The 21,180-nt window shown below is 41.3% G+C and overlaps 2 protein-coding genes across 2 annotated transcripts; one reads left to right on the top strand and one right to left on the bottom strand.

Moving 5' to 3' along the window:
- Positions 1 to 339: 339 nt before the first annotated feature.
- Positions 340 to 8,071, bottom strand: lrrc8da (leucine rich repeat containing 8 VRAC subunit Da). Its single transcript, XM_037084510.1, has 2 exons — positions 7,735 to 8,071; positions 340 to 3,921 (listed from the first exon to the last, which is right to left on the bottom strand). Coding segments are annotated over exons 1-2 (2,562 nt in total). The 5' UTR covers positions 7,736 to 8,071; the 3' UTR covers positions 340 to 1,360.
- A 4,854-nt stretch (positions 8,072 to 12,925) lies between these two features.
- Positions 12,926 to 21,154, top strand: gtf2b (general transcription factor IIB). Its single transcript, XM_037083789.1, has 7 exons — positions 12,926 to 13,072; positions 14,525 to 14,637; positions 16,948 to 17,081; positions 17,443 to 17,589; positions 18,657 to 18,786; positions 19,564 to 19,845; positions 20,624 to 21,154. The coding sequence occupies exons 1-7, from the start codon at positions 13,056 to 13,058 to the stop codon at positions 20,755 to 20,757; spliced, it is 957 nt and encodes a 318-aa protein (XP_036939684.1). The 5' UTR covers positions 12,926 to 13,055; the 3' UTR covers positions 20,758 to 21,154.
- Positions 21,155 to 21,180: the final 26 nt, after the last annotated feature.

The following is a 21,180-nucleotide window of genomic DNA, read 5'->3' as shown; positions in this document are numbered from 1 at the left end:
GTGCAACACCCTCAGAAATTAACAAAGTGTAACTGATGTTAAGACGTTCTTGATGTTTCTTCGAAGGAAGTGTACTTTGTACCTTTCTGTGACCATTGATAATTCACATCTGTTAGTGGGCTGAGGGGTGCCAAATGTTTCCTGCTTCAAGTATGGGAATGTTCTGATACCCACAGGTGCTCCAGAACTTGGAATGCAAACTCTACATGTTTCAAATCTGATGTCCTCCCAATTTAAAACAACTCCAAAAAGACACATTAATGTCCATTTCATTTTTAGCTGACTGTAAGCAGAGTGTTCAGTGGAGTACACCTGAAGTACACGAATAATGATTAGACATTCATCTAAAATCTTGTTTTATTGTGCCATAAAGTTGTGAACTTTGAGCATAGGATCATCAAGGTGTTACAGCAGCTCTGAAGAGCACATATATCTATAGGCCTACACAGTAATACATTGATAAGAGTGAAGGCAGACATGTTTGTTGACATGACACAGTTTTGACATGTAGAATAATCAGTCGTACCTGTGACCAGTTTTACTACACACATTTTAAATCATGATTTAAAAAAAGATAGTCAAAAGATTTCCCTTTTATCGGCTCCCGTTGGTCTTCGGACATGTCATCGCAGAAGACATTCACCGATCTTAAAATCATTAAGTTTTGTGCAAATGAATTACTAGAGGCCTCAGAATACAATCTCTACAAGAGTAAGGTAAAGGTTCATTTATGGTGCTTAGTCTCCATGTGAGCTTTACAACTCTCAACTCATTCTGTCTACAAGACATTAAGGAAAACACAAGGTTAAATACATTCAACAAAAGTTAAAAACTACAAAGAAAGAAGTGTATTGTGTGCTCTTTCATGACATATAGAAATTGTTCTGTGGATAGTGAGTGTATGACATGAACACTGACAAGACAAATTCATTTTTGGCCTTTTGTTTAAGAAAGCCCTCACTGTAAAAAAAAAAAAAAAAAAAAAAAAGGAAAAAAGAATAGCAGCAGTTAAGGCAAAAAAGATTGTTCCCCATGGTTACAATTATACCTGAGTACCTAAAACAAGTATGAGAAATCTACATCAGAGGTGAAAGTTTTGGTCTACAGATTATTACATAGAGAAGTTAAATTTTTAACATTTCCCAAAACTCAAAACTATGAAAAACTAAATCCCAAAATGTTGCTGAATTAGATAAATGCTCAGCAACTAGAAAATCGGTCAGTACCATTTTCAATACATTATCTGCAAGAGCAATCAAAATAATCAGGAGAATGCATTCATTTTTATGGATATTACAATAATAAAAAGTATATTCTTACACCCATTAAACAGGCTCGTCATGAAGTAGTCGTCTTTGTGCTATAAGCCACTAGTAAATGGTGCGTTGCTCTCTTGGCTGATACTCTCCTTAATTTCCACAGGCAGTGCGTCAAAGAGATGGTCCTCCACAACCAGGCCAGTTCTGCGAAGCATGCGGCAGTTTCCCAGCTGGACGGGCACTCTGTCCAGACAGTTTCCTTTCAGCTCCAGCTGAGTGAGCTGCACCAGCTGACCCACGGTCTCTGGCAGCACGGTGAGCGCATTGTTCCCCAGAAGCAGCACCTTGAGCTTGGTGCATCTGAACAAGGGCTTGGGCAGCACCTCCAGCTTGTTGGAGTTGATGGCTAAGTGCTGGAGGTTGTGGAGGAGACCCACATCTGGAGGGAGCACTGAGATGGAGTTGTGGCCCACGTCCAAGTGCCGCAGTTTGGGTAGCGTGAACAAGGCTGGAGGCAGGGACTCCAGTTTGTTGTGAGAGAGGTGGAGAGACTCCAGAGACTTGACCTGGCCGATGGAGGATGGGATGGTGATGATTTTGTTGTGCCACAGTTTGAGGCACGTCAGCCTCTTGAGGTGCTGGAAGCTGATGATCTCCTCTATGGTTCGAATGTTGTTCGATTTCAGGTCAAGCTCCTGTAAATTGGTCAAGCTGAAAATGGCGTGGGGGATCCTCTCCAGTTCGCAGCTGTACAGCTCCAGCTCAATAAGGTTTATCATTTTTTTCAGACTATTGAGTACCAGTAGCTTCGTACCATCATTGTGCACCACTAGCTTAATGAGATGTGGTGACAGCTCTGTGATGTTCGTGGGCATTTTTGTAAGGTTGCTCTTCAAGCATAATGTCTTCAAATGCCTCAAGTCTCGCATGGACTCCAAGCCGATCATTTTATTATTTTCTGAGCTCAAGTTGCCTATGAGATTAAGCTCCCTTAAACTCCTCAGCAAATACACCCATGTTGGGATCTCAGCGACATCAGTGAACTTGACATGAAGGCAGCGAAGATGGTCCCGGAGGAAAGCAAAACCAGTCTGCTCGACTTTGGCCGGGCAGTGGCAGAGATGCAGCTCCTGCAGGCTCGTCATCTGGGAGACCTTTGCAGAGAACCTCACCTCAGGAATCAGCTCCAGCTTCAGCACTTCCAGGTCCGTGAGGTCAAACACTGCGTTCGGGAGACCAGAGAGCATGAAAAGGTGCAGCTCCTGCTGGTCCTGTGCGTTACGGGTCACCAGCTGCCGTAGTTTCTCAAAGGTCCACTCGTGATTGAGGCTGATCTCCCTCAGCTTGTTTTCACTGACCTCGGACAAGAAGACACCAAAGCGTTTGGAGTAGAGTTGGTCGTATTGGTCAACCATGTGTAAGAGGAATGCAAAGTCATTTTTGACATCAGGAATGTCACTAAAGCTGCTCTCTTCCCGGACCTTCTCAAATGAGTATTCTTTCAGCGGTCGCCGAAACACCCAGAACAGAGAGTACAAGCACGCCATCCCGTAGATCAAAATCAAAGCCATGTAGCTGATGAGCAGCTTGTTTAGCATGAATGCCATGTTGTGCGTACAGAAGAACATTCTGTATCCTGTTAACTGTTTAATATCAGGCTTACACTTGTGCGTAAAATTTATTTTTGCCAAAAAAGTCGAAGTGTAGGCCAAAATCAAAATAAACTTGACAGTTTTGACGATGGTCTGCGCTACATAGAGCTTGTAGATGAAATCACTGTCCTCCACATGAGCTCGGAATTTCCTTACTTTCTCAAACAGTGCTTTGGCCTGCTCCCCATCTTTTTTGTCAAGGATTGTCATGCTACTTGGGACCTCTGTGATGGGCTTGTCTGCAGAGAACTTCACCCCAAGCATGGGTGTGGATGAACTGGCATTTGCGCCTTCATCTTTCCCCTCTAGAGATACCTGCTTTGGTGCTGAGGAGGTGCCGGTCAACCTCTGTTTATTCTCTTCGGAGTCCTCGCAAGCGGTTTCAGACAAAGCCTTCGTAGTCCAGGGAGACTCAAAGCATCTACCCAGGATAGAGACAAAATGCTCAATCTTTGAACTCGTTTTGGGGTATTTGAACCAGAAATTGCTACTGACCATGAGAACGAGAGTGTGGATGAGAGTGAGGTATGGGAAGTACTTGGAATACCAGGGCAAGGCAACATGGTAACACATTTGGTTGATGAAGATATACTGCTGATAGTCAAGGTTGGTCCTGACCCCTGTTGGTTGAGGTTGATTGGCGTATTTCTCTGCCACCACAGATGTGTGTTGGTGTGTGATCTCTGTCACAACTTCATCCGGTAAGTCCTTAGTAACCAGGGGGATGGAGGACGCCACAGGGGCCGTGGTGGCTGCTGCTGCCGCTGTTGCTGCCTGTGTTGTCTGCTGCGTGAACGGGTGGGGTGTGGTTCCCGATGCCTCATCTGTGTCCTCCAAACATGGAAGGCAGGCCACCTGGTCCTTTGTGATCTGCATGGTCATGGCAAATATGGCCAGCATGAGCATGACCAGCCCCAGGTAGTCCATGAAGACGTCCCACCATGGCTTTAGGATGCGGTACGTCGGCTGGATGTCGTTCAGCGACGCAACCTCAGTGAGTGTAAACATCACTGCAACAGATGGAACAATCAGTTAGTCTACAAAATGAAGTATTTTGATAGTTTGTTCATCATTTTGTTAGTAGTCATTTTTTAATCATTCTCTTGTCCAAGTTGATTTAATGTGAGGAGTGTCTGCTGTTCTCTGTTTCATATCATTGGTAACTCATATCGCTCTAGGTTTTGGATTCATTTAAATCTGACCTGTTTCACTGTTTTCTGTCATTTTCTAAAACCTATAATCAAAGCGTGTGTAATTTCTGCCGCTGTGAGTATCAAAATAATAACAAAAGACCTGGTCTGATGATATCTTGAAATATGGGAGTTGTTAGCTTCATTGTCAAACAACCACCATTAACAATACAAATCTTCGTGACGTGACTCAGGTCGATGTGTTCACAGACAAGTTTATGTATTTAAAGTTTAATTCTCTACGCGTCTAATCTTTGATCATCTGATCTTTCCCCTGCGACCAAATCAATTACAGAATTTGTCTGGGTTTGAACATAAAAAATAGGTACACAACTCAAAGGGTTTTGTCGTTTTAAGACATTTAATTGAGGAAATTATCAAAAAATTAATCTGGTCAGAGTAACTGTCCTACGGTAAATTGCTCTGACACTTCTCTGTTTAGATTACCTAAGTGTGAACATAAAACTTCCTTCAAGACTGCTTTTAACCCTGTACCCTCTCATCTTCAGTAATAATTCAGGGGTAAATTTAAAAATGACATTCCACGTCAGTGTCTTGAGCAGCAAACTGCACCAGGAAGTCAAGGCTTTCTGGGTCAAATCCACAAAAATTCGCAAGAAGTGGAGAGAAGTGTCACATCGTACTCCCTGCGAAAGCTGCCAGAGTAACACATTTAACTGTACAAGGTGTGAATGTGTAACTGTGAAAGCCCTCCATCACTTCACACTGGTGTGTTAAATCCAACCCTCACTTCGTCTCACTTCGCAGTGCAGTTTCATTCAGTAATGATGTTTAATCACAGAGCCAAGGTTGAGCTAAATCCAGACGTATTACAACATGTTGTTACTGGAACAGAGCACAGACCTTTGATGTAGATCTGCAAACTGTTCTGACTCACTAAGACGTTTGGCACACGTGTGTTTCATTTAGGAAGGCACTGCCTTTTTTTCTTGGGTGGATGTGGCACTTTCTGTATCGTGCATATCATCTTTCATCCTTTTCCTGCCTCTCACGCAAGCAGACAAAACTGAAAGAAAGATGTAAAATAAAAAATGCCTCTGCGAATAAACACATCAATGATTCCATCCTGAAAATGCGTGGCTACTTTAAGGCCTGCGAGCTGAACTGTAAAAGCAGTAGTTCTTCCTGTGACACATCTTAAATATTTTATACTGCGCTGCACACTGAGGCAGAGGACATCTGGATCACACTGAACTGCACTCAAGGAAAAAGGTGTTTGGTGCATATTTGAAAGGAAAAGGTGCAGCATTTCCAAGCAGAAAATATATTCAACTTTCCCCTTTGAGCTATGTATGATATTTTTAACGTAGAAGGAAATTTGCCTGTTTTTGGAGGCTGTGTGTCAAAAATTAAAAAATGATTTTTAATTAGAATGTTCTAGAGCCTTCAACTGTTTTCCACATAATGCTACATTTCAGAGCATTAATTCCAGTAATTTGTAGTCTGTCTTTTTCAAACGTTCTGCTACAAAATGAAGAAATTGGCCTCAAGTTTGAGGGTGACAGTCTGCTGATAACAGCTGAAGACACACAGCGAACTTATCTCCAAAAGCCAGCAGTAACAGATTGAAACAGTATGGCTAATAAGTTGTGTGCTTCCGTGATGGCTTGACTCTTTGTCACAGCAAAAAAGAACTTCAAATGGCTAAAGTTCCTGTTCACCACTGAATCTATCAGCCTCCAAACAAGCAAATACAATCTCACAGGTCCTCCACAATACTAATGAATATTTCAAGCATAAATGACAAAGTTAGAGGTCTTGTGATTTCATTTTCATCCTGCAAATGAAAAAATTAAGGAAAATGTTTTTTCACATGTTGGACACAATGTCAAGACTGCCCCTTCAGCAATCAAAAAGGAAGCTGATTTTATTTTACTGTGCAAAAGAGTTGAGAAAACAAACAAACAACAACAACAAAAAACCCAAAAACGCTGGTAGTCTCTTTTACTGTACAAATTCCTTTCCATTTATGCATGTGAAATAATGATGTGGCACAGTTTTTATAAATGTGCTTGAGCAATCAATCAATGGGTCTATATTATCAGGTTATGTAAGTTTATTGCAGATATTTCTCATCAGCAAGAAATTGCAGTGACAAAATTTGGGTCAATTTTTTTGGGTCATAACTTTTTACTTTGTGTTTCTGTAAAAAATCTAAATATTTTTAAATTCTCAAATGTCAGCATAAGCCCTTAAAAAAATCATTATCTATCAAGCGTTGTAATGCTTCAGCGAGGTTATGCCGAGTTGCCTTCTTGTTGTTCGCTTATTTTGAGGAACTTGAAAGTCATGCCTTCTCTACATCGATACATAAAGTCAGAAAATGGGTGCTTTCTCATCCTATTGTCATATTAAACAACAGCCTTTTTTGGTTACATATTAAAAGGACATAAATAACTAAATTAACAATAACAGAGTATCATTTAGTTGCTTCAGTTTCCTGATATTACTCCTGCTGGCTCACTGTCACGTCTCACTTGAATAGAATAGAGCCGATTGAGTTTGTAATACCTGTGCTTTTCCTGCTGTGACAAGTAAAAACGTCTGCTGTGAAAAAGGCTTATATTTAACACTTTGAAACCAGTCAGCTGAACTTGATTTTGTCTGGAGTGCTGAGTGTATTACTCTTCCTTCTACTCGATCAACCCCGAGTGTCAGATTTTCCCCCTTCCACATTGCACCTGGTCATATTAGCAGATTGTTTATTGTTCTTGTGAGGCTGATAATGATGCGGAATCATATTAATGATCACAAATTGTCGCTATTTTTAGACAATGTCTTGGCAACCATGATATGCAGCAGTGCAAGTGATCTTTATGTTCTGCAGCAGTGCAAGTGATCTTTATGTTCTGCAGCATTTACAAATGGGGCAAGGGGAAATTAGTGGCTCATAATTATCAACCCTCCCACAGGCTCCTCACATGTGGCTGATGAAGCTCATCCAGACAGGAAATGGAAAAAAATAATAATTTAAACTTTGTGGGTGGGGGGACTCCAGGAAGGGCGGGGACCCCGCATCACACAGCAGCAGGGCCCTGAGCAGTCCCCCTGCCTCTGACACCGGCTCAACCTGTGCACACACACACACTACACAAACTGACCTCACATGTAATAGCAGCCACTGGACTGCATGTTAAGAGTAAGTTAATTATGATGATTATAAGTTTAAAGATGGCTGCCGGACTAATTTGTGTAAACTTACTTACAAGCCAGGTTTGAAAATAGGTCGCAGGGAAACAGGCTTCATGCATTTTAAACCCACAGGGAGACTATTTGTCCACAAGAGGAAATTCGATATTTGTCTGGTGAAGTGATGAAACGCCTGACTTTTTGTCTTCCACCCCCCCTCACGTGAGGAGGACTTCTTGCGCAGTAAGTTATCCGTTGGTGTACCGGGTCAGGTGACTTGTTGAAACATGTGAAATTGCGAAGCACGATGTGTCCCAGCGTTAAACATTCACGCCAGGTAAACCAGTTTCTTATCTGGCAACCATTATCTGCTCCTCGGCCACGCGGAACTTAAGAAATGTCAAGTCAAGTTATTGACTATCAGCGGGCTTCGTTTGCTTGTATTTTCTAAAGTTCAAACACAGTAAATGGAAATATACTCACTGCCTGTGTGGCGTTATCTCAATCCAATTATTTCTTCTTCTTCAGCCTGCATGCCACTTTTCGCTCCGCTCTTCAGGTGCGCCTCTAACCTAATTTCTCAGCCCCGTTAAAAACTGTGACGCCGCTCCGTGAAAAAGAAACCGCGAGGAACATTTGTCGGTGTCAGCGCGGTTCGTCGGCTGCATCCCATCCCTCATACCTGAGCCCGCGGACCGGAGCCAGCTGCCTTGCCGTGCGACACACAATATGCGCAGGGCAGACCTCCGGCGTAGTGTATTTCTCAGACAAGGCAGATCCAATATGGAGCCGCACAGACCGCTGTTGTGGGTGTTATGGGCGCCTCTCATTGGAGGATGTCATTACGGCCACTTCCCGAAGGCACCTCCTGCTAGCTTATCTAATGCTGCGTTCAGAGCGTGTGGGGGAAAAAGGGGGCAACACACGAGGCAGCACAGTCGACGGCTGGACTGACAGCTTTACGTGCATCTCAAGGTTGCCCTCTCAATGACCCCCGCACTCCGGACGGTACTCACCAATTCCAGGAACATTTATTTTTTGCAGGGCTATCTGTATTTACACGGTCTCACTGGTGTCAATTGTCTGCCAGACAAAATAAGTGCTGGCCTGTAGGTGTACAAGCACAATTAAATCCAACATTGCTACAAACTGTGGTTAGCTAATATTTATTTACAGCCAGACAGCAAAAAAATAAGAGGGGCTGAGCGGAGGGGTACAGTTGTGTGGTGTTCCGAAAATGGCCATGTATATTGTCATATATTTCATCAATATATATATCATTACATAAAAATCAGATCTCTGTGAGATCACTAAACTAACAACAGGTGCTGAAACTTCCCACAGAGTTTTGCGCACGGAACAATTTGACCGAATCACGGAGGAAGGTACAGGAGCACTGGGGTCACAAATAGTTTACATTCAGTATCTCACCTATGCAGCAAACAAGGAGGGTCTCTTTTTTTACAAGTATTGAGCAAGTCTTTGAGAAATATAACGGCTTATAATGAATGTATTATAAAGAAGTTTCGTAAGTACAAGACAAGAAAAATATAACCCTGAAATGAATAGTGTACTATTTAAACTGAAGTGAGTCTGCCACTGACAGTTTAGTTTTCCTGTGTACCATCTTTTCAGCGCGACTTGAACGCCGCACCTGCTTCCCCTTCTTTGTTTCAGTCCCAGACACCACAAAGTGCTTCATGGTGTTGGCAGAAATAACTCTGCTGACTTATTAAGACCTAGCACATGTACCTTATGTACTCATGACACGTGTTTAACATGTGGCAGTGTATTGTTACATTTAAACTAAACTATTATTAACATTTCTATCTATCTATCTATCTATCTAGCTATCTATCTAGCTATCTAGCTATCTATCTATCTATCTCTCTGTCTCTCTGTCTCTCTGTCTGTCTGTGTAAATTATTGGTATTGACAAACTCAACAGTCAATAGGACCCTGAGTGCTGAACTCAGTGCATCATTTCCAGCTCTTTCTGGATTTGGTTGATGATGCACCCGGTGGAGGAAGTGTCTCCTCAGTTGCAATCCATACAGGTTTCAACCGGTCCAGGGCTGCTGGCTGCTGGCACTCTGTTCTCGCTCACACGAGCCTACCCCTTGTACTTTGAGAAGAAGAAAAAAACAAGAAGGAGGGGAAGAAAAAAAAAAGACAAAGAAAAGCAGCCAGTGGGGCGTGTAGTGTGATAGTCTGGGAGTTCACAAGATCAGATGTGGAGGGGGGGTGTGTGACTATAACATAACCACAGGCAGACTGATGGCTGATGGGATCTGTGTTCTTTACGGGCTCTATAAGAAATCAGGTAAAATATGTCAAATGTATTAGATATCTTGTTTATAGAGGATGGCCAAATATTTGCTTAGAGTTGAGTGAGGCAGTTTTGTGAGAGCTGAGTATAGAGGACAGAGTGGGTGAGAAAAGAAGTGAATTAGTGCGTGTAAAACTCCCTTACCTGTCAGTGATACCCACCACAACTTGTTGCTATTAGACCTTATTTGTATTAAAGCTGCCGATGTTAGCTGAATGCTGATATCATTTCAGAAATGGCCTTAGCCTGAGCTGTACTTCTAATGATACCAGGACTGCCCTTTTTGCAAACCATCTGACTCTGGTTAGACATATGCTTGGTGTCATGAGGGGAAGGAAAAGATATAAATATTGTCTTTTTTTTTCTTTTTTTTTGGTCACACCGGGTGGCAGAACAGTGTTGGACAGTATGAGGTTTCCTATCCGTGTGTGATGGGCCAACAGATGAGGACCCGTGGCAACCAGTACATGGTGTTGAGCATTTCCTCAGTAAGACATAAATTATTCAGCGTAAACCTCCCTCCCTGATTTGTAAAGAATACACTGGTTGTATCACACACGGAGACATACGCTAGCGATTTAACAAATGTGAGGGCTCCGTGTGGAAGTAACAAAGACTAAATAGTCATTTAAAGTTGGGCTGAAGCCGCAAACCAACAACAAACCCAAACAAACCTGTTTCTATAGCAATTAATGTCCTGTCAGCATTGAGTTCTGCCACCCACACAAACGCACACAGTGGGGTAGGAAATTCAGGATTAGGCTGGAGCGTTTGACGTGTAGTGGGGAGGGTGAGGGGCAGAGACTGGTGTCAATAAAGGTTTCTGCCATCTGCAAAGTAACCGGTGAGTAATCAATTAAATGTGGAGGAAATTGTGCTAAATTTGCCTCCAAAAAGTAGTGGAGTGGAAAAAAAACGAAGAAAGTCAAGTAAAGTAGAGTTATCTCAAAACTAGACTCTAGTACGGTACTTGAGTAAATGTACTTTACTTTATATTCCACCACTGGTGTCAAGTTACATACACTGCCTTGGGTGTCTGCTTGCAAGCTGTTTTCTCGTGTGTTGATCCTTTGTTATTACTGAACATACAGTAAGAATAATGGATGGCGATGAGGTGTGATATGATATTACAGTTGGGATATAACGAGCAAACAGCCCCTGAGGCACTGAGGTACTCGGTGCACTGTGTGTATTTGCATGTGTGTTGAAGACAAAGAAACAGACAGCGAACACATGCCACTCTCCCCTCCACGTCCTCATACCAGCATGTCTCGGTTCTCAGCAACACTTCTCAGAATAATACCTCACAGTGCCCACATCTTATTTTCTGCAGCAGTAAACACATGCATTTGGGTGTTGCTTGACGTTTACAGTGCTGATGACATGGCCGAGTGAGGGCTGTTTTTCACCTGGAGTGAATCAGCCAGCCACGTGAAGCTGCCAGCACCTGACAGATGTTTGATTAGATCGCTCAGGCCAGATGATGCATACTCTGCAAAATATGTGTTGGTAAAGTCTCAATGGTTCCATTACACTAGTGCCGAATGATCTGCCCATAGACTAATCACTGTAATCATCATCCTGTAACAAGGAGTATGGTGGCAGAGCCAGAGCAACTTGACTCACTGTTCTTACTTAGCCCCACCTGCTGTCGTGTTGATGCACACTGGCAATCCTCTGAGATAATGGTGATGCATTTGAATTATTCATGATTAAATTCAATTTCCAAAGAAGTTGTGTGAGGTTTGGGAACAATGGGCCATTCATGCTTACATGATAGATGTGTCATTCTTGGATATATTTGCTGTTTTGTTACTGGGAAATGTGCAGCACATCAATGACTCTTTGTGGCTCTGTGTGGATTCCTTCAGGGATCTGGGAAGTGTGATGTAGAGGAGCAGAGCAGTCGCAGATTGGTACAGAGTCAGAGACACAGGCTGGTACAGTCAGACAGTTACATCACAGCCTTTATAACCAGTGGGCTTCAGTACAGTTCAGAGACAAGTAGTTGCACAGATGTTTTGAATGTCCATTTATATAAGTAAAACTAAAAGCCTTTATTTTGTCAATAATGGCTGACTAAATAATTATGTTTTCCATGTAGAGCAACCACACTGACTGTAAACACATTCATACACTGGTCAGCTGTTAACTCACATTCTGCTAAATCATCATGTTTGTACTTAATAAGTTCTGCAATTTATACCTCTGTAACCCCTGGTTTGATTGGTGATTAACACCTTGTTTTAATTGAAATAATGTCCACAAAGGTCTTCATGTAATAACAATGTAATTTAGTTTTAATAATTGGTCAAACAGAAACCATTAATTCCAGCTAAATGCTAGAGTAATCCAAATTATTTTAGACAACATGACACAATGTGAAACACGTCTGCAGGCAGACACACACTGCATGACACACTTGAAGTTGAGGGATAATTTCAGCCAAAATTGGAAATGATCCTCTCACTCCCATGCTGATGGAAGTCAGGTGAACTTTTGTAGTCCACAAAACATTTCTGGTAGTTGAAAACAGTGTTGCAGCATTCTCCTAAACAACTTAAGTAGGTAGGGACTTGTTTTAGGATGAGAAAAAAGGCAATCAAAACACACCCTAAAGCTTAAAATGGTTTGATACATCTTGTCCTGCATAATCCAAGTCTCCAGAAGCCCTGAAAAAAATGTTTAAAAGAAACATTAATTACACCCTTGACATGTGAAAGTGCTCCTGCAGCCATGTGAGATGGTATGCCATGGTACTACTGAGTCATTTACATTTTAAAACAACTACTTCAGTTGTTTAAGAGAATGCTGCAATGCTCTTTTGCTGTGAAGAAATGTTTTGTGGACTTGAAAACTTCACCTTTCCTTTGTCAGAAGGGTGGATAATGACTGAGTTTTCATTTTTAGTGTGAACCTATCCTGCAGGTTTCAAATAATAGATTAAAACGTAAAAACTATTCATTCATCAATTGTCCCTTTAATTAGTGTGACATTTGCTATGAAAGAAAAAAAGCGTTTCCGTTTGATTTATATTCTTCTTCTTTTTATCAAACCTGTGTTGTGTATATATATACATATATGTGGTATTGTGAACATGTCGCTGGTAGTGTGTGTGAGCTGGTACAGTACTGTTTCTTTAACTGCTCGTTTTTGGGAGTGATGGGTGTAGCCTGAACTTGAAGACACACACTGCTGCATAGAGAACAAGTCAACATGAATACATATTAACGTATTTTAACATCACCACTCGTTGTGTCATATACATCAAAAATGTTCCGTTAAAATCAATTCGAGGCTTTTTTTAAAAAAACAAACAAACAATTAACTGCTGAAGAAACGGGGGGGGGGATATTTGGACTAGTTTGGACCTCATGGGTCGCCGTACTCCAGCGGACATGTGATCAGAAAAAGCTATAAGTAGAGGTGCTGCTCCCAATTGTTTGTTTGACGCACGGGCAGAGAGAGCAGTGACATGGCGTCTACAAGCCGGTGAGCAGCAACTTTGATTAAATAAAATACCTCTTCCTTTTCATGTCTGGTTCTCAGAATATCATTCTTTTAAAAGCTGTAGCGGTAGACTCGGCGAACGACGCTGATACTTGTCCCAAATCTCACGCCCTTAATCGCACGGTTGGATGTACGATGTGTTGTGCTAGGAGCTGCTAGCTAGCCAGCTAGCCTGTGGGATGTTGCCAGAAGTCACTCTGTGTGTGTCGCCGTTATATTCTCACACCGCTGTGCTGGTGTTCAATAGCTTCAGTTGATTATCGCGTCAACGCTGTCGACTTGTTGTGTCACGGTGTGGGCTCTTTGGCCTCACAGCTGAGCTAGCATGAAGCTGAAACTTGTGATTTTATGAGATTGCACTAATGGACTGCGAGCAGCACTGGAGGAGCTGCCTTGTCACTTTGTTAACACATTCCTGTGCTGCGTGTCTACATGTAGCTAACCTTTCTGTAACACCGATCAGCTGATGTCGTTTTAAAGTTTGGCTTTAGCTGGACTTGCCAGTAAATATGAGTGTTTGTTCGTCCTTCCCCTCATCTGATGTTGCATCCACTGTCACCGGTATGCAGATGTAAAGGAGAGAGCGGAAAGTGTTGCTGCAGTTTTTGGTTTGGCCCTGATTTGACGCCCTGTAGTGAGATCATCTGTGCTGCTCTCACCACATCATCGTGACGAATTCTGGTCATTGTTGGATTCCATTCAGGATTGTTAGATCATACCTGAGACTGTTACTCGACTAATCATTTAGTCCATCTGCACATAATTGTCAACTTTTTCGCTAGTTGATCTTTTTTTTCAAGCAAATATCTCAAATTGTCTCTGAATCATCATCTTTAATGTGGTGATAACCTCATTTGAATCTCTGAAAACGTTTGATTGGTTATATAAGACTGACATTTTTCATTTGATGTCTCTGAACTACCTGCTCCTGTTAAGCATCACCAGGTTGCTTATTGTTTTCTTTAAGCTACTGACACAGTTTATTAATCAAGAGTACACTGACCCGTTTTTATGTCTGATATTGTTTATCCTTTGTCTGAATTCCCATGTTGACACTAGCCTAGACAGCTTCAGCCAGTTTTGCACTCTCACCTTTTTCTGTCCATTAATTGGATCAATGCACCCATTATAACATGAAATAGTCACCATGCAAGACATGTTGTTGAATATTCACTCGGGTATTATCAGGAACGAGAATGAAAGTAAAGTGAAAGTGTAAAGCACATCTGGCCTGTGTGACATTTTGTATGTAAATGTTCTTCCTTAGTGTATTAGAAATGGAAATTAGTGTAGCTGAGGTTTTACATTGTTTTAATTTTTCCCTCTCTCTATACCTCCCGGATTTCCCTGTTTTATTATTCTGCCTTTCTTGTCTTTTTTTTTTTGCACCTTTTTGAGCCATTCCATCACTCAACTGTTGTTCTCCTTCTGCAGCGGAGATGCTCTTGCCCTTCCCAGAGTTCAGTGTCCCAACCACCCTGATGCCATACTGGTGGAGGACTACAGAGCGGGGGACATGATTTGCCCTGAATGTGGCCTTGTAGTAGGTCAGTATGTACACTACAAACACATGCACTTTTGCTTTTGAAGAACTTCACATTCTAAACACATCCTCTCCATTTTGGTTTCCTGTTTCTTTATCTCCTCTTCCTCTTGAGCTCAGATAATTAAACTCATCAGTGCACACTAGGGTCTCTCAGCGCACGCCTTCCTCAACCTGTATGGTTGGTTTTATTGTGCATGTGAAAATCAGCTCAGTTGAAATGCTAAACAAGGCTATAAGAGTGAAGCTAAAACATGGAAAAGTATACTGAATGTATTTCTCTGTAAAGCTGTTCAGCCCGCATCTGGATAGTAATCTGCAGGTTGTAGCATCCATCCATTTATGTTGTATTTAGCCAAATCACAAAGAACACATTTGCTTTGTGTTATGCAGAAGTGAGGTTTTGACACATCCGCTACTAGGACTGATTTCATCATCAAAATACAATAGAAGCAAATATTGTTGTTTCTTAAAAAAAAGGCATCTACAAAAACTCAGATTATGTCCATAATGTTCAGAATAATTCTCTCACTGTAACTCACTTGGAGAAAGAATGAATTGCTTTCATACTTGAAATAAGAAATATTCTTTTTGCAGGGTTTCCCCTTTCACTGATAAGGGGTAGCACACCAAGGTGAACACCAAGAGCCAAAATGTTTTTTTCGATTGAGAAAAAAGTGGTGTGCAGTAGAAGTGTTTAAAATTGAAGGGGAAAAAACTAAAGGTTAGAAAGGACTATTTTTTTGTGCAATTTCAGCCAGTTTTATTCAATCTGTCATTTATCACCAAGGCGCATACAGGCAAAGATACATTCATATGTATGTATGTTTGTATGAAGCAGAGATCTTTTTCAATGTGTGATGTAAGACAAAGCTGTAAGAAAACAGAGTTCTTCTCTAATGAGCCCCCTGAGCAAAGACCAGGTCAGATGGGAGGCAAGAGACGCCAGCCACTCTCTGATGCAAGCCGAAGTGCCCTCTGTTCTGCTCCCATCGCTTCGGCTCGCCTCCGAGGAGATGAATGTCAGATATTAGAGGGACTGATGGATGGTTGGGAAAAAAAAAAGCAGAGAACCTAACAGGATTAAAATATCATAAATCCAATCCTGGACCCTGCTTACAGGGTGCCAACAACAGTCAGTCATGATAACTGGAAGAAAATAATATGACCTGCCTTTGTCACACCTTTTGTCATTTGTGCATCTCAGGTTTGATGCATTGAAATTGTTTGGATCAAGATGTATCATTCTGTTTTGTAATATACAGTGAGAAGAAAATGAGAAGGCGTGATATGATTTGGAACAATATAGCCTAGAAGTTGATGTGGAAAACGTGTACGTCTGGTCAGTCTTAACTTTGGTGAATGAAAGAATAAATTGGTCTCTGTTGTAATTACTGGAATATTTACATTTAGCAAAACACAAGTCTGACATCAGAGGAGATCTTGGTGCAACATGTTGGATACCAAAAGCTTCATACAGCTTTATAGGCATGTAAAGTCCTCAAGAATCACACCACCTGGGAGGAGTCGGAACTCGCGGTCTATGTTGTTTCTCTATATTAACAAGGGAGTCTGGAATTTCTTCAAGGTCCATCTTATCTGTAGCTCTGTGCCGCCCTGAGCCTCCCAGTTTGCTTCCACAGAGCGTGCCAAGTGTGGAGAGCTCTGAAGACTCTTGGGTCTTAAACCATAACAAAGCATGAATGGGACCTTTATTCGTATCCATAAATGTCTACCACAGTAGTGAACACTCAGAGAATGCTGTGGACGAGCTGAAGACAGACAGTACAGGAGACAATATTTACGGTATTTGAGACTTGGAAGTTGTTTGCATGAGGGAATTGTGCCGAGTGTGGCACCATCTCCTGGTTAATTATTCTGGGGGGATCTGATACTGTCTGAACATGCAGGTGACAACAAACAGAACTTGTGATAAAATCTGTTGTTCCATTTCTGAAAATGTTCTCGTCACATCTGCTGTTTTCAGAGCAATGGTTGAAGCCATCAGTCTAAAAGATTGAAAAGCCGATGTCAACAAAACGAATAAAGACAGATATTGGTTGAAATTGTTTTGCGTTGAGAGCGATCCGACAGGATATCCCTTTTTTATGAGGATATTGTTTAAAGGGAAAAAAAGTTGCATGTGTTAATCCAGAGTGACGATGATGTTGGTCACTATGAGAGAAGCACAGTTACACTGAATCGCAATTCACATTTAAAGCAGATTCTAAAGCTGAATTTACCTTGTGCCGCATTTTTGCTTCTCATACATCTTGCTTATTTGCTGAAATTGTTCAAACCGTTTCCCCCTCAGGTGACCGTGTAATTGATGTGGGCTCAGAGTGGAGGACGTTTTCCAACGAGAAAGCCCTCAAAGATCCATCCAGAGTGGGAGACGCGCAGAACCCACTGCTCAATGGAGGCGACCTAACCACCATGATCAGCAAGGTGAGTGACGGTTGTGTCGGCCATTCTAGATGAGCCCCAATCTGTCCAAAACTACAGGTGGTATTTGCAGCATGTCAAAAGATATCAAAGCATGTATTATACCTGTGTGCAGATGTTATTTACAGGTACTTTAATGCTGGAACAATTGTGTGTCATTGAATGGTTTGATAATACTTTACAACAATTATATTATCTGATGCATATTTCTGTTCAGAGTTTGGTCCAACCGTGGTTCAAAAACTGACACTGTTGAATAACGTGTGCTGCACTCAGTAAAAACCACATCCTCACTGAGTACGGCTTGTCTTGAAATACAACAACGCTGAATTTGACTGACAAACAATCACCGTTTCCACCACAGGGAACAGGCGCAGCTAGTTTCGATGAGTTCGGTAACTCCAAGTACCAGAACCGGCGGACCATGAGCAGCTCAGACCGGGCCATGCTCAACGCCTTTAAAGAAATCAGCACCATGGCGGATCGCATCAACCTGCCAAGGAACATCATAGTAAGTTCTTAGAAAAAGTGAAATATGATTGTGTATTGTGCCTTTTTAGAAAGATTATCCTACAACAGGTGCAGCTAACCAGACAAATGTTGAGAGCCTTAAAAGTTGTTCCACGTTAGATCACACTAAACACTCCTCTCTCCTGGTCCTTAGTTCAGACTCTGGAAAACTTTAAAAGAGAAATGGAAACGATGCACATGTGGGACAGAGAGAGCAAGAGAATGGAAACCAAAACTTAACTTTACGTGGTGATTATGTAATTCTGTGGCGTGTGGAAACTACACTACACAAGTCTCTGCTGAAGTTTGATCAAGGGGCCATATGTGGGCCGGACACATGTTCATGTATACGTCTCTTGAGTAAAAGCGGTATGCAATTTTTTAGTTTTTTAATTTTTTTTTCTTCTTTTCTTAAACCCAATACCAATCTTTCTGTTACTCAACACCCCACCCCCAGAGTTTGCTCTGCAGTGACTTGAGGCCTCTTTTGGGTTATTAATGATAAATATGTTGATGTAAATAGTTTTTACTGAACAAAAAAAACATAAATACAAAACAAACAAACTAAAAAGATATATTGAGGCTAACATATTTTGTAGAATGACCATTCTCATAATTTCATCAACAAATCAGTTGTTGCTGAATAATGAATAATGTACATTTCTCCTAATTCTCCTCTAGCCGTGCTTCTTAAAATATTAAACGTTTTATCTTTTTTTTTTCTTCATTATGTAGAATTCCTCCACTATCCTTACCTGTTGTTTTTAATAAGATTTGAATTGCATTTTTGATTATTTGATAAATAAATGGGGGGTTGGGAATAAGAGACATGTTTGCCTCACTTAAACTTCAGTATCATGACACGACTATTATCAGCTTGTTTAATTTCAACAAAATTGAATCGAAACTGTTCAGAAAAAGTGGAGCAATATTTTCATTTTATGCAGAATTTATCCAAAACAGTTTCAAACCCCCTATATTAGGTAACATTTTCCATCAAGACCTTTAACAGGAAGATGCAAATAATGTGTTTGCTGTTAATAATGTTTGAATGTTTTTGCTCTGCAGGACAGAACAAACAACTTATTCAAGCAGGTTTATGAACAGAAGAGTCTGAAGGGGCGAGCCAACGATGCCATCGCTTCGGCCTGTCTCTACATCGCCTGCAGACAAGAAGGTGTACCACGAACCTTTAAAGGTCAGGATGAAGGGGTTTTTTCTTGTGCTAACTGCCATAAGAATGAGGTTAAAGACTGCTCTTAAGAAATGATTGATGGAGCAAAATCAAAACAACTATTAGATTTTAATTTATTGGACAGGTGATGTAAGTACCACACCAAAAACCTTTAACAGCTCATGACGGAATACTTTTAAGAATTGCCTGTCTTTATATTCATGCACTGCTGGTTCAAGTAGTCACCATTGTCATGTTTTTCTGAGTGCTCATGTTTAATTAGAATATTTTTTAATACACATCTAACCTTTAGTAGAAATTAGAGGCGCTGGTGTTAAAACTCCTGATATGAAATTCTAGTTTGCTAAATTATTTACCTCACGATTTGCCTGTGCTGTATCGCCTGAGGGGTGAAACATTTCACATCATGTTTTGTTCTCAGACAGTGCAGTAAGAAACTAGAGGATATGATGGTGAGCCATCGTTAGATATTCTTGGAAAATTGCTCTCACCTTTTCTTGGAAGAGAAGTCCCATAAGTATTTCTCAGTGGGCTTTAACGTGGGGTGTGTAATTTGCCACCATTAAGTAAAGGCAATTAGACCTCAGTCCCTATGGTTTAATAGAAGAAAACATCCTGTTCATAGAAGTAAAGGATGCACAACTTGTGCACTTTCTCTTCTCTAATTTGACTGTGGAAGTGAGAGACTCAGCAGCAAGGGGGAAAAAAAGCTAAGTACAGCCACATTTCTTTCACTTCACTCCATTTAACACATTTCCTCCCCTCCTCTTCCCTCCACAGAGATCTGCGCCGTCTCTCGGATCTCCAAGAAGGAGATTGGCAGGTGCTTCAAACTGATCCTGAAGGCACTGGAGACCAGCGTGGACCTCATCACCACCGGAGACTTCATGTCCCGCTTCTGCTCAAACCTGGGCCTGCCCAAACAGGTGCAAATGGCAGCCACCTATATCGCCAGGAAGGCTGTGGAGCTCGACCTGGTGCCCGGCAGGAGCCCCATCTCTGTGGCTGCAGCAGCCATCTACATGGCCTCCCAGGCCTCTGCAGAGAAGAAGACCCAGAAGGGTAAGTGATGATCATACTAATGGCCAAAGAAACACCTATATACTAGTGCACATTATGGATTTACTGTTTATGCATCATAGAAGCTTCTATGTCCAAGATGGCGCCGGTTGAGTGGCAGCCTGTTGCAGCAGCTCTTGTATATAAAAAATGACTGTCCATTCTTGCACTATATAATGTAAATACGTATATACGCCAATCTGATTCTGTTTTCTTTCCTTTTTAATTATATTGTCTATATTGTCTATTTTATATATTTTTAAAATACTTTTTTTATTCTATTTTGCTATTGCTCTTGTTCTTGTAATATCCCGAGGCTGCTGTGACAAACAAATTTCTCCATCTGGGATTTCTGATTCTAGATGAATATAATCAAATACCTATAACAATGTTGCCCTCGGAAAAATTAGTGAAGTAGAAGTGTTAATCATCACAAATGTGGAAGTAGGTCAATAAAGATGAAGTTAAATGTGTTTACATTCCTGTGGTTCAGCCTCATAAAAGGGAAATGGGTCAAGCCGATAAGTATCTCCTGTCAAGCCCTCCAATCTGTTGAAGTGTCCTTGAGCAGGACAGTGTAGCCCTCTGGCTCCAGATGTGATGCTTTTTAAACTGAACTCTTCTTGACTGGCTCCAAAAACAAATAGAATCTTGTCATATTTTATTTTCACACTGTATTTTTCAGCTGCAGAAAATTCCTCCCAATTATTGTTATGAAGCTGCAGCATGTTACAGACTGTAAATGATCCAACAGTTGAACTGGTCTCTGCTCCCTCCACAGAAATCGGAGATATTGCCGGCGTTGCAGACGTTACGATCAGACAGTCATACCGACTCATCTACCCGCGCGCTGCAGAACTCTTCCCTCCAGACTTCAAATTTGACACACCTGTCGACAAGCTGCCACAACTGTGAAGACCACACTCTCTCCACAGTGACGATATTTCTCTGCTGTACTTACAGGATTGTATCTTCTTTTTTTAAATCATATTTTTGTTGGATTTGGAAGATTTCTCTTGTCCTCAGACTTCAAGCCTTTGTCAAGGCACTCTCACAGGAATAAAACGGACACATTCCAGTGCTTAAATAAACAGCTTTGCAGACTGTACTTACAGTATTTCATTTGAGTGTATATACTGTACCATGTATATATGTCCAAGTGGGAAAATGTAACTGATGCTTGCAATTTTAGGCTGGTTTCATACTGTATACATAAAACATTGTTTTTGTAGAAAAATGACCAGGTTCTATTTTGTTAGTTTGTTTGAATTGTTTCCAGTAATTTAAAAAAAAATAAAAGATTTTCATTAAAGCACGGTAATCTGCTTTTTCAATTTC

Source organism: Acanthopagrus latus, chromosome 21 (genome assembly GCF_904848185.1).
Source record: "Acanthopagrus latus isolate v.2019 chromosome 21, fAcaLat1.1, whole genome shotgun sequence".
Classification (NCBI taxonomy): domain Eukaryota; kingdom Metazoa; phylum Chordata; class Actinopteri; order Spariformes; family Sparidae; genus Acanthopagrus; species Acanthopagrus latus.
The sequence above is the reverse complement of the archived record's forward strand: the minus strand, read 5'-3'. Positions and strand labels throughout refer to the sequence as shown.

What these genes read in the sequence shown, in the direction of transcription:
- gtf2b (XM_037083789.1), top strand. An exon ending in TGAATGTGGCCTTGTAGTAG is followed by an intron (nt 14,638 to 16,947) that starts GTCAGTATGTAC and finishes TTTCCCCCTCAG; the next exon opens with GTGACCGTGTAATTGATGTG. An exon ending in AGAGAAGAAGACCCAGAAGG is followed by an intron (nt 19,846 to 20,623) that starts GTAAGTGATGAT and finishes CTCCCTCCACAG; the next exon opens with AAATCGGAGATATTGCCGGC.